Here is a 13,857-nt window from a genome sequence, read left to right as displayed (position 1 = left end):
AATAGAGGATAATATTAGAAATGTAATTCTGAGGATCACTGAGTGCAGAATTGTATCTATTAGTGTAACAGTTGACAGTTAATATCACTTAATAACTTAAAAACATGTGTTCATATAAATTATATCATTTAATCTCCAAAGAAACCTGTGAGGTAATATCATTGTTATCTAGTCTACAGAGGAGAAAACTTAGATTCTAAAGGATATGTGACTATACTTTGGAGAAAAATTATGTTCAAAGGTAGAAAGTGATAGAGAAATGCCATCAAAGACAATGCGGATATTTTGGTATACTATAGGCTATTACTCATGTTTATTGGCTTGGTGATAGAACAAAGACTCTAGAGCCAGATTTTATGATTTGCATCCTGATTCTACCATTGACTAACTCTATAAGCTTTAGTAAATCACTTAACCTTTCAGAGAGATTCAATTTCCCCATTTGTAAAATTGGAACAATAATAATACTTACCTCATAGAGCAGCCATGAAGATTGAAGTTTGTGTGTGTGTGTGTGTGTGTGTGTGTGTGTGTGTGTATGCATGCATGCATGTAGTGCCTGCAAGAGTGTCTGGCATATATATATTAGCTATTTTCCTTGTCTTTATTAACAGATTCCAAAATCAATAGACATACAATATAACCTCATTCAGATGACAGTGATTCAATAAGACATTGACATTTATATCAGAGTTCTGTGCTATAGATCTGAGCAGAAGCCTAGACAGATAGCCACTTAGTGATATAAATCAGAGATTCTACTTACCTGATTTGTCTTAAGCTTTGTACCTCAGTTCCTTTGCTTACTCTGCACAAAATAATTCTATATTCACCTGGAATTCCTAAACATCAAGCATTCTCTTAAATTCTATTTTGAAATTTTTGTAGTGATTGAAATTGATCGAGGGCATATAATAAATCATTCATAGAAGCAATTAAAAAATTCTATATGGAATCAATAACTTAATGTTTTGTTGATGTTGTTTCCCTGTGAAAAAGGACCAGAATTCTCTAGAATTTTTGATATTGCAAACTATTGCCTAACTTTCAGCCCTTATCTTGTCAGAGGTAAACATCTGTTGATTGTAATTCACCATGTGAGTTGAGATGTTATTAAGGAAATCGAGTGCAACTGATGAGCTCCCTCTCCACGACAGGGTCAGTCTCAATGTTAACCAATAATCGACTCTCTCCCCTGCATGTCAGGTGGATAGCAGTTGTAATTATTGTCATTTTGTGTCAGTGGAAACTTAGGAGGGTTAAGTGACTTCCTCAAGGTCATATTGGAAATCAGTGGCATTCCAAGTAACAGAACTTGGAGTAAACTTAACCAGTTCACCTCTTGAATAGTTTTAACTTTATTATGAGAATAGTAAATAATTTTGCATAACATATCAATGTATACTTCAGTATTATTCATTAGATCTAGTGTCATAAATTTATTATCTCTGAGATATAGAATGTAAAAAGAAGCCCTGTCTATAGTTGAACCAATCTATAGCTATTATTATTTGAAAGTTTAAATACTTTCTATGAGACTAAAGAGAATGATAATGACCAGTAGTCAAGATGTAAAAAGCTCGTTTCTATTTTTGAGCCAGTTTAATGGGTTGGTAGCTTATAATTTACTTAACATGCTTGCATATTACTTTTCATTTCAGAAGTAGTGATCTGTGTCTTCATTTACGTGCCTTGCCATATGCCAGCAGTAGTAAAAGTTGTTCTTCTCTTTATCACATCGCAATAGGGCACATTTCCAGAGAGAAGAAATTACAGATTATTTTTGGATGCTAAGGAAGAGTACTTCAGTTCATCAATTAAAAATCTAGTCTTATGCAGCTTAATAAGATTCTTCAAAGAAAATAAAATTAACAAAATGAAAAAGTTTATATTAGACATATGAATGTATTTTGATAATTTTCTTATTGAATAAGAAATAGTTAGAATTTTTGAACAGTCAATATGTGTCAAGCATTTTACTAAGACATTTAAAGAAGATTTCAAAGAATTTATAACTAAGACCTCAAAAGCAAGTATAGTAACAACAAAAATAAATAAATGAGACTTAATTAAACTAAAAAGTTTCTGTACAGTAAAGGAAATAATCAACAGAGGAAATAGATAATCTACAGAATGGGATAAAATATTTGCAAACTATACATCTGACAAAGGACAAATATCCAGAATCTATAAAGAATTCAAACAAATCAACAAGAAAAAAAAAACTCCATCAAAAAATGGGCAAAAGACATGAACAGATATTTTATTCTTGACATCACTAATCATCAGGGAAATGTGCATTAAAATCCAATGAGATATCACCTTACCCCTGTCAGAGTAGCCATTAGTAAAAAATCAAAAAACAACAGATGTTGACATGGATGGAGTGCAAAGGGAACCCTTATACACCTTGGTGGGAATGTAAACTAGTACAACCTCTATTGAAAATAGTATGGAGATTTCTCAAAGAACTGAAAACAGACCTACCATTCAATCCAGCAATTCCACTACTAGGTATATATCCCAAGGAAAAGAAGTGACTTTATTAAAAAAGACAGCTCCACCTAAATGTTTACCCAGTACAAATCACAATTGCAAAGATGTGAAATCAAACTAAGTGCCCATGAACTGATGAATGGATAAAGAAAAAGTGGTATGTGTGTGCACTAGAGTACATGGAATACTACTCAGCCAGAAAAAAGAATGAAATATCTTTTTCAGCAACTAGGATGGAATTGGAAACTATTATTCTAAGTGAAGAATCTCAGGAATGTAAAGACAAATACATGTTCTCACTTGTAAGGGGAAGCTAAATGAGGTTCATATATAATGGCCATAAAGAGGTGTAATGGACCTTGAAAACTAAGTAGGGTTCAGGGTGAAAGGGAGGTGAGGGAGTTAAAATCTACATATTAAATATAATGTACACTGTTCTGGTGTTAGGTACACTAAAAGCCCTGAGGTCAGCATTATACAATTCATCTATGTAACAAAAAACTTATACCTCCTAAATGTCTTGAAATAAAGAAAGCAAGCTTCAAATCAGAAGGCATCATTGTTTATTTTCTTTACCATGTTAAAATTGAGGCATGACTATTCTTTAGGTTTTTATAAATACCAATTTGTTTTAGACCCTGAGTTAGGCTTATCATAAATAGAGAATAAATGTCAGACAATTGATATTTATTCTTTAATTTTTTATATTTTAGTTGGATTTTTCATTGACCATTCTTTCAATTCCTTCATTCATATATTTAAGCTTTATTGTTATTGCACACTATTGATTCAATAAAGTATGTTTCCAGTATTCTGGATCTAGTATCCAGATTATTGAAAAACTTTTTGAGGGGACTTCTTTTTATTTCCCCATTTAAAGGTATCCTAGAGACTAGCATCTGGAAAAACATAAGTATTGTAGATATCATGTATTCTATGTGACTAATCTAATAAGTAAATTCCACTTACATGATTTATCCTTTTCAAAATGCTCCCTCTGAGACCTATGTCCTTATTCTACTATTAAAATATAACTGAGAGACAATACAATTACATGGGTAGGGTCATGAAATTTTATGGCCTTGAGATTATCGAATCACATTTATTTCAAGATTTTTTTTTTATAAAAACTCATAGGTTCCAGGTGCTAAGATTGTGAATATGATAGTTTAGTACCATAGATGGTTTTCTATCAATACTGCATTCCAGATTGCAATTGGAAGACAATTTACATGCTGTTCAAAATATGACACATCCAAAGAATGATATCATGCTAACAAAGATTAAAATTTACTGTGCAGGGGAGAATAGCACCTCAAGACACAGTACTCAGTATGCTAATTAGGGACAGCTGTTCATAATAAACCATGACTATGATATACTTACGCTTTCTTCATAACCATTTGTACACACGTATATACCCGAATTTGTTTATATGTACAAATATACATATATCTTTATTATTTTATGCATGTGCTTGTTTATATACATATGATTTTTAAATGTATACAGTTATTACTTACCAGTGTATATTCAGTGTTTATGTGAAGACCTATATTATGTATATACATACATATAGGTAGATATAGTCTCATTTCAAGTCAAATTATGCTATGTTTCTACCTTTTTGTATGCCCTTTTCTTGAAAATGTGATGTATTACACTAAATTTGAATTAATTTAAAATTTTAGTGCATTAAAAATTTGCAAAGGCCTGTTTTCGAAAGCAGATTTAAGTATGCTCAGACACCAAATTGTACATTTTTATTCTCAAATATAACACAGTTCTAGTGCAAATAATTAGAAATTAACAGATTTCTATGAAAATTTAAAACTGGAAAGTTTTAATTAAATGGCTTAAACTGTGAAATGTGTCTGATTTTAAATAAGCAAATTCTATGAATATCTGATAACGTTCACTTCTTCCTGAAATGCTTTCGACATAGTGGAATGATTTTAAATCTAATTATTACATGTTTTAGGCTAAGATGACTCAACTGCCTGAGGCAGAAAAAGAAAAGATTGCTGAGCAAGTTGCTGATTTCAAGAAAGTAAAAAGTAAGCTGGATGCCGAGATTGAGATATGGGATGATACAAGCAACGATATCATTGTTTTGGCCAAGAAGATGTGTATGATCATGATGGAAATGACAGACTTCACAAGGTAATTATGTGAACAATGATGTACAATGGTTATAATGGTTAGAAACATTGGTCATATTATGGAAGTCTCAAGTTTCTCGGAGTGGCAGTTGCTAAAAATCAAGTGGTAAGGGGAAAGTAAATAATATAGAATGAAAATGTCATGGGTGTGTAGTTCTAGGGATTTTGATAAATACATAAATGTGGCAGAGTTTCTCTTGAACTGCCAAGGAATTATTTTAGACATTACTTTGTACTCTTTCACCTTTGCTTTCCTCAGGAATCTGTTCTGTGTATCGTATTAGCATGTTTTCACAAAGAAATTTGTAAACCAAGTTATGCTACTATTGCAGCTATGTGAATGGTTGATTTCCATGGCTATACAATTTTAGTTATAGTGATTTGTAGTATAATCAGGATTAGTGGTGTCTGTTGCTACTGAGATAGGAACTAGCTGTATTTGAAATTACAATGACTTAATGATAGCCATGAATTAATCATACATTGTATGTGTATTCCAGAAGTAATAAAAAAGTTTGTAATAGTTTTAAAAAGTCATTTTATAGAGCTAGCCAAAAAGCAATGAAATATATAGTGCTTGCACTACCAGATACTAAAATATACTAAACTATAACAATTAAAATAATTTAGTCTTGGTGTCATTATAAAAACCACAGAACAGAAGGTTACCCTGGAGCAGACCAAGTATCAATTAGGAAACCATTCATTTATGTCACCATACATTATATCCTAAATGGAATACATGTTAATTTAAAAATCATAATTAAAGGTGAAAATATACATAAATCTTTCACTGATTGGAAAAGTTTCTACACAAAGGAAGAACTTATTAAAAAGGATTATTAAATTGAACTATTTAAAAAATTCTTTATATCAATTGAATGTCCTAAACAATATTGAAAAGTAAATAGATCACTGGGTAAACATAAAAATAACAAAAATGTGATTTCACTTTTATGTAAAGAATACTTGCAAAAGACATTGTAAAACTAAAAAAATTAAATAAATATTCTAGAATAATAGAGAAAGTATATGAGCAGATTATTCCCCATGAAAGATATTACCAATGAATATTTGAAAAACATTTAACCTAAAAAAATTAAAATGAGATACTTTTAAAGTCTATAAAATTGGCTACAACTTTTACAATCAGCTTGGTACAGTGTATGGTGGTGAAAGCATAAATGGCATAAGCCTTATAGAAATTTGGCAATATGTGTAAACTAAAAACCTGTATAAACCTTTGATATGTATATCATCTATATCTGTATCTATATTGCACTTCAGGGAATCTATCCCAAGGAATAATCTGAAATGATAAACTCTTTATATAACTACAGAATTATTCAAAATAATAGGATAAGGGGAATGATTAAAGTAATGATGGCCTGCCATGCGAAGAAGAGTCTACAGAAAAGAAAGCCAAGAATTTAAAAGAGTATTTAATGACGTGCAGAATATTTAATGATAAGGGAAAAAGTAGCCTAAGTTTTATAGCATATGGATGAATGTATGGCCGTTCTCCTATGGGTATTTCTCCTTTGTTTTGTTTTATAGCAAACTTATTCTTTATAACAGAACTCAGTTCTACTTTGTATTCTTGTGAAAGAAAATCCACTTTCCACAGATTATGGGCAGTAAAGATTTTGTTGCAGATTTCTTTGGAAAGTAAGAAAGCTAAATTTATAATATATTATACATAGAATTTCATAAAGAATACCATTTTGGATATCCATTTCTATTTATCCTTCTTGGGTCTTGCCAGTTTTTCAAGCCCAGCCAATATATTCAAAATGTCTTCTCATTCATTTTTATTCACAGAATAATTCAACTTTGACCCAAGGCTCAATTCTGTAGGCAAAGATTCTGAGAAATTTCTGTCTCTATCTCTGTCACTTTCTCTCTCTGTCACTCTCTTTCTCTGACTCTCTTTTTCTCCACACATATAATCACATGCATATATAATGTAGACATATATAAGATAGACATGCATATGTATGTGTATAGGAAACAAAACTACATTGCAATGGTAATTATGTTTTAGTAGTTGGATTGTGGATAATTTAATTACAATTTTTAACCTATACTTTGTTGATGTTCTATGATAAATATATAATCATTTTTGAAAAATACATAATTTGGTTTTATGTTGGCTCTAGGATAGTGGCAGTTGGCTAAATTTAAATCACTCCACATAATCTTAAAAAAGTAAGGCCAAAAAAGAGCCCCCAAAAGCCTACATGATGCCAGATTTCAACATTACTTAGATATAAAGAATAGTGTGAATTTCAAATTATCTTTAACTAGAGAAAAGTACACCAAGTTACAACAAAGCTACTGCTGGTGTTCTGTCACTGCCATAACCCTGCAGATCTTAAGCAGATCTTAAGCAGATATTTATCAGATATTAAGATGAATAAAACACTCCATGGAGAAAAGACATATGAAAAAGTAACAAACACAAAAGAAAATTGAATCAAAACGAGAATATCTGACATTAAGTGCTAACATGCTGAAAACAGGTCTAGGACTTGGCATTTTAAAACACCAGTTATAGGAAAAAAGATTAAAATTAAATGAGATTGAAATTGGGAACTTTAGAGAACTTTTCACTTTTGAGGAAAAAGGAAATACAGGACCAGTGACACTGGAAGTACCCTAGAAATTGTAAAAAAGGGGAGTACATAGAAAATACTAAGGATCCTAGGCCAATGAAAGAGAACCACAATACATCCCTATCTTTCTCCTTCCCACCACCACTACCAAAAGCCTTATCCATTAAGGAAAGTATACTTTATAATAATGATGGAAGCTCTTTGATGAGGAGCCTTGCCTGGGAAGAGGAATATTCAGACCAACCACACTCAAAGCTGTAATAAGAAGATATAGAAAGTGAGAATCAAAACAACTCAGCTGATGAAACCTTTTTCTAAAAATCATATACGAAACAAGAAACAAAAACTGTAACACAACACTTCAAACTGAAATGAATTTAGAAAAATAAACTATTGGAGGATATACTTTTAAAAAAACATCTAGACTGAGAAAATCAAAAATTAAAAAGAGAAATGAACCAAAAACAGAGAAAAGGGTGAGGAATGCAATGAGTTGATAAGACTTAAGAAAAAATATTAATGGGAAAAAAAACTAAAAAAATACAAATAAAATATCCTACAATGAATAGATAACATAGAAATTTCATAAAGGTCACTGAAGAAAAGCAGTACATTAACCAGAGAATGTCTCTGAAATACGGGAATGTCTGTGAGATAAAGATAAAGAGACAAGGAAAGGTTTGAAGAAAAAGAGGTTACAATAGTAGAAAAGCAAAGATTATGTGCATATATACATGTATATATGCATGCATATTTATGTGTGTGTAATATATATATATATACATATACACATATATATATAGAGAGAGAGAAAGGGAGAATGCAAGGCAAAAGCAATTCAATAATAAGAATTCATGAAAAGCACTCATCTCTATGGGGGGCAGGGAATTTTAACTTGGATTTTATATCTGATTGTCTTCATATCTCTAAACAATATCCTTTTTTCTTTAAAATGTAATTTATTGACTCTTTCTACAAATGAAGATTTAGGTCACTTATTCGAGTTTTCATCTTCCTCTCTCCCTACCTTTCAAATTTTGATATTTTTAGATGTTTATATTTTAATTGTTTATATTTGTAGTCCTTGATGATATTATTTTATGATAATTTATTTCATATTTTATATATGCTAGCCGTATTTCAACTTTCCACCACGTACAGTGAGAAAACACACCCCCTGCCCTCTCTTCTGTCTTCTACTGCCCTCTGTTCTACATCTCATTTACAACCCAATCATCACTGCACCTCTATTTACATAGTTAAAATAGGTAGCACATATATTATTTTTAATAATTACAATTAAGTCATTTATGCTTGTTCTATAGATTGATTCTGAAAGTGAAGATTAATGTTTGCATTATTATGACATTGATCTAATTAACCTAGATAGGAAACACACTTGGGAGAAATACTAATATATTTTTCGTAGAAAGCTAAATTCAATTTTGCACACGATTTAAAGTATCAATACATTTATATGGAAAACAGCCTATCATGGAAAGAAACCTGAACTAAGAGCTATGTTAATGTATCAGCTTGATAAGTGCCATGAAAAGCCTCTTGACTTTTCTCATCATAGAGTAGTATAAATAATCAAAGTGGTAATATCTATAGACACGATCTACATCTAGAAGGAAAAATAATGAAGTACAAAGCCATGAGAAACAGAAGCTTTGAAAAAGTGAGCAGAGAAAATAGAATCTTATAAAGAAAGATCATTCAAATGATAAGAAAACTGTAATATACAAAGAAGGATGTTGGGCCAGTTAAGGGAATTTCAGTGAGTCATCAATAAATGGTTTTACTTGAAGACACCTTAATAAAGGTGACCATAAAAATATACTAGTTTTGTCAATTCTCAATTTATTGTTGACTTTTGTCTCAGTAAATTCACTAAATAGTGAAATGAAAAAAAAACAAACCTTATTAAAACATGTAGACAAAAGAATAGCAGATGAAAAACTAAAGATGCTCATAAGCTGTAACTTAAAGAAGACAAATGATCAAGACAAGATTTTTGAGATCTTTAAATGTTTGTACATATTTTAGGTTGAAGATAAAGAAGGCATGAGGAGGTACAGAATGAAATTGTAAACGGAGAATAAAAACCTATAGCCAATCATGAGATAAAGAGCTAACAAGAAGGGAAAGAAAAATGGAAAAACATACAAAGATAAACCTACATGAGTTTACATAGCTATTCCCTCTAGTCCCTGCTCATATGAATGAGCTAAGACTCAGAGAAGCCTTTCTTGGCTATCCAGTGTAAAGACTTCCTCTGACTAGTCTCCCTGTATTGCAAGATCTTGTTTTATTTTCCTTTTAGATGTTATCACTTCTTGGATTATCTACTTTGTTTGTTCATATATTTCCCATCTCTATATCCATAACAGAGTGTAACTTGTATAAAAGTATAAAATTTGCCTTATTTTTTGCTTTACATCCAGAATTTATAATAGCATATATTAATATATATATATGCTTAGTATATATTTAATATATAGTAATTCAAGAAATTAAATTTTAAAAAACTTAAACTCAGAAGGAACCAGGAAAAATAAAGAAAAAAAAACTCAAAAAATGAGGTGGAGAGACATGTACTCACCATCAAATTGGTATTAACTAATCAACACTTAAGTGCACATATAGTAGTAACATTCATCTGTTGTCAGGCATTGGGTTGGGGGAGAAGGGGATGGGTATATTCACACCTAATGGGTGCAGTATGCACTGTCTGGGGGATGGACATGCTTGAAGCTCTGACTCGGGTGGGGCAAAGGCAATGGATGTAACCTAAATTTGTACCCCTGCAATATGCTGAAACAAAAAAAAAAATCAAAAGAAGAGGGATAAGCATAAGCTTAAGCTTTGTTAGCTCCCTCAACCCCGCCATATATTGAACACTAAGATTTTAATTTTAATACCCATAGATCATTAAGAAGAGACATATAGTCAGGGGAGCTGGAGCTAAATTCCTTGGAAAAGCCAAGAGTTGTGCCTCTAAAAGGCAACTGGAAATACTTCCATGGACTAGCTTAAAGGAACTTTTCTCTGGAGTCTTGGTCAAATTAAGGTCACCTTTAAGAAATAGAGATCCCAAGTCTAGAACCTATCATTAAACTGGTGGATTTTCAAATAGCACAATTGGAAATGTTACTCCAAAAGAAAAATTAAGACGCAATAAGCAATAGTGAGCAAATAAATTAGAAAATAATGTTGGTATATTCAAATAAGCCTTGACAGAACAGCAACAATGACAACAAAAAGAATATTTGAAGTGATCACCCTACACAGAGATTATGTAAAGGTTGGAGATCAGAGTTAAAATGGCCTAAAATGTTCAGGAAGAAGTTGAAAGTATTAATGCCATACATTGCTGCAAAGAGAATTATCTAATGCATTCTTAAATTTCTAAGGGATCTTTACAATAATGGAAGTAGAATCCAAGAGATTCTAATTTTTATATCAGTATATGAAACTATTGTAGAGGGGATAAATAAGTTAGAAAATGAGAAAGAAATGAAAATAAAATATAGGATGAATATTAAAAATGCAATAATGTTATAAATCAAATCTAAATTATCAGTATTTCTTTTTTTTGTATTTTGTTGTTTTTGTTTTTGTTTTTTTTGAGTATTTCTAATATGTAGATGTAGTAAGCTCACTATATTTTTAAAGGTAAGTATAATAAATGTGGTAAGTATAATAATTGTGATAAGTACAAATGAAAAAAAAAGCTATCATTTAACATAGAGGCATAATAGAACTCCTTTTTCTAGGAACCATAGAAAAGAGGAGGAAATCTCTCTTTCTTTCTAAAGGAGTAAGGAAATATATAAATAAATGGAAGATTTGAGAAGTAAATGCCTAATAGCTTCTATTTGCTGGATAGTGCTATCTGTGAAATATTAGCAAGATTGAGAAGACAAAAATGGAGTCACAGATTGGGTAGACAAATAGATCTAGATATATAAGAGATAGTCAACTGGGGATATATGTATATTTACTATATATATGGATATATAATATGTGTATATATGTATATATAAGAGTCAGTTAACTAGGAATGTGTGTATATTTCTAGTCTTTCACTGGAAAGGAATTTGCAGCAGAATTGAAACTACTAGAAAGACTGTATTGAAATGACTGACTGAGTCCAGACTGGGTAAGAAGGGAAATGGCATTGGGAAGTAGAACAAGGTGGAAAAGTCAGAGCATGAAAACCTGACAGATGGTGAAGTTATAGACTTCATTGCAGTTTTTCCTGCTCTACGTGTGTCTCCTCCCCAAGGAATTGATATCTTACTGTTGATGTACTTTGAAGTGAGCCAAAAAAAGATTCTGCTAAATCAGGGACTTCGAGGGTATCATAAGCTGTAGCAAGGGTGTTAGAGGAGGATTTACGACTCCATAGAGTGATACTCATTAGAAAATAGGCACACTTCTTGTTTTGCAAAATCTGAAGAGCCCAGCATTCTCACAACTCTATGGGTGTCACTGTCAAAGGCATCCGTGGAACAGGAATATTGTGTGTTAAAAACACAGTAAAAGGTGGGGTAGGAAAACTGAATTCTAGACTGATAATCTCTTGTGCTTGAACTGAACTCAGAATGAGCTAAGTTTCAGTTCATATAGACTGTGATAAATCTCCAATTGTTTTTAAATGGATGAAAACTATTTTTTACTTCCATTTTACTCCCATTTCTGCTTTAAGAGGTTTTTCTCAGACACTATAATGTTTTTCTGGGGCTTAAATTTAGCAGTTTTATATATAGTCTATTTCTTGGTTCCACCTATGTCACATTTCTTTCATTGCAGGTATTTTAGCTTGTTTGTAGTGGGACCTGTGAGCGTGGGGGTCACAGCTGGCACGCAGCATTTACCAGCAGGAGACACCCATGTGGTAGTGGTATATGCCATATCCCGCATATAGATTTTTAGGTAGCTGTATAGTTAAAAATAATAAGAGGAAAAACAGTACATTCTCTATCTCTTCTGAAATGTCACTAAAATACTCAGTTTTCTCATGTTCTTCAAATGCTGTTTTATTCATAAGAAGTATCATCATAGCTAAATTTTGATGAGTACTTACAATTTACTATACCCTAATAAATACAGATGTTTTCTCATTTGTTATCCCCAGGACAGTTTGATTATTACATTTGCCATTGTATTGTTAAAAAAAAAATAGAGGTCAGATAAATTGCTCAAGGACACACAAGGGAAATTGGTTTTGAATGGGAGTTGGTCCAGCTTCAGAATATGGGCAATACAAGTGTGTACCCCGTGAATAGGGGACCATTCGAGGATTATGGTAGGCGCATTATAGAAATAGGAATGGTATACGGGAAGAGTGACAAGCACTTTTGGATGGCACTGCTAGCACAGAGTGGACCAGGGGCGTGGGTCTGGCCACTGTTAGAGATTCACATAATTAAACAGGCTTTGGAAATTCTTGTACAGACTAATAGAAACTTAATAAATTCCTAGAAAATACAGGGGGTTGGAAAAATTACTTCTGTAAAACTTGATGTAGCTGTTTCTGAGCTTTGGCAGGTGCCCCGTGGCATGAAGACAATTAGGCACTTCTTCTAGCCTAAACTGAAGATGTGGAACATGTTTTACTCTAGTCGTTTATGCATAGTTTCCAGTACAGCAAGGCGTCTCTGTTGCTACCTTTTGCTATACCAGGGCAGAAAAGTCAGACTTTATGGTTTCAAAACATGATTTATCTTTGGGGAAAGGCCATCCTTAAAGTCACATAAACTGTGTCACATTAATTAACATGGAGCCTGTGGCATCCTCTAACAATCCAGCCTTCCTTTTATTCATCCTCTGGTACTGTCTAGAATTAAAGTTAAGGATTTAAGACCTGTGACAGGAAGCAACTCTTTCTTCTTGCACTAATTACTTTCCCAAACAAGCATCTTTCAAATTTCTGCCTGGAAGGTAAGGATCTGGGAGCAGAGGGGTGGAGGGTAGGGTGACTGGGAATCTTCACATTTTTTTTAAGTATCTACACATTTGCTTACTCCCTTTGTTGTCAGTAAAACATACCCCACCCCTTAAATGAGTCTAAAAGACCCTCAATGCAAAGGCTATTTTAACCTCTTTAGAAAATAATCTCCAGAATTTTGCTGGCGTGAGAGAGGGGCAAATATTCAGTAGCATGGAATAGAGGAGGGGATCAAACTGCCTTTTTCAGTCTCTCCCTTCATCCCCAATTCCAGTCATACATGGATTATCTGTATAAAATTAGCATGATTCTTAATTTTCCCCACTGCTGGTTTGAACTCTACTTTCTTGGATTGGCCATGGCATTTATGGCTTGTCATCTGCTTTTGAATTTCCTAATGTTTCTTGCTGTTGTCTCTTCCCCATTCAGTTCTCCCCTTCCTAGTGGGTTGAGGTCTTTAGAAAATGAACAGTCTCATCTGTGACACATTTATCAATCCACCATTTTAACCTGGAAGTCCAATAGGATTTATTAGAGTTGTGAAAGTTTTCTCTTTATGCTATTTAAATATTAGATTATATATTAATATTTAAATAAATATGACTTCCTTTCCTTCTCTCCTGTCAGA

General features: G+C 32.3%; 1 protein-coding gene across 2 annotated transcripts in view; it reads left to right on the top strand.

Annotated features, from left to right (window-relative positions):
• Positions 1-13,857, top strand: part of CTNNA3 (catenin alpha 3) — a 1,492,617-nt gene that overhangs the window by 1,357,295 nt on the left and 121,465 nt on the right. For both annotated transcript variants that reach the window (XM_012762717.2, XM_012762715.2), the window contains exon 15: positions 4,478-4,659. In XM_012762717.2, coding sequence (XP_012618171.2) covers positions 4,478-4,659 — 182 coding nt within the window. The remainder of the gene's footprint in view (positions 1-4,477; positions 4,660-13,857) is intronic.

The sequence above is a fragment of the Microcebus murinus genome, chromosome 14 (assembly GCF_040939455.1).
Source record: "Microcebus murinus isolate Inina chromosome 14, M.murinus_Inina_mat1.0, whole genome shotgun sequence".
NCBI lineage: Eukaryota > Metazoa > Chordata > Mammalia > Primates > Cheirogaleidae > Microcebus > Microcebus murinus.
Note: the sequence above shows the minus strand (reverse complement) of the source record. Positions and strands in the feature narration are given on the sequence as shown.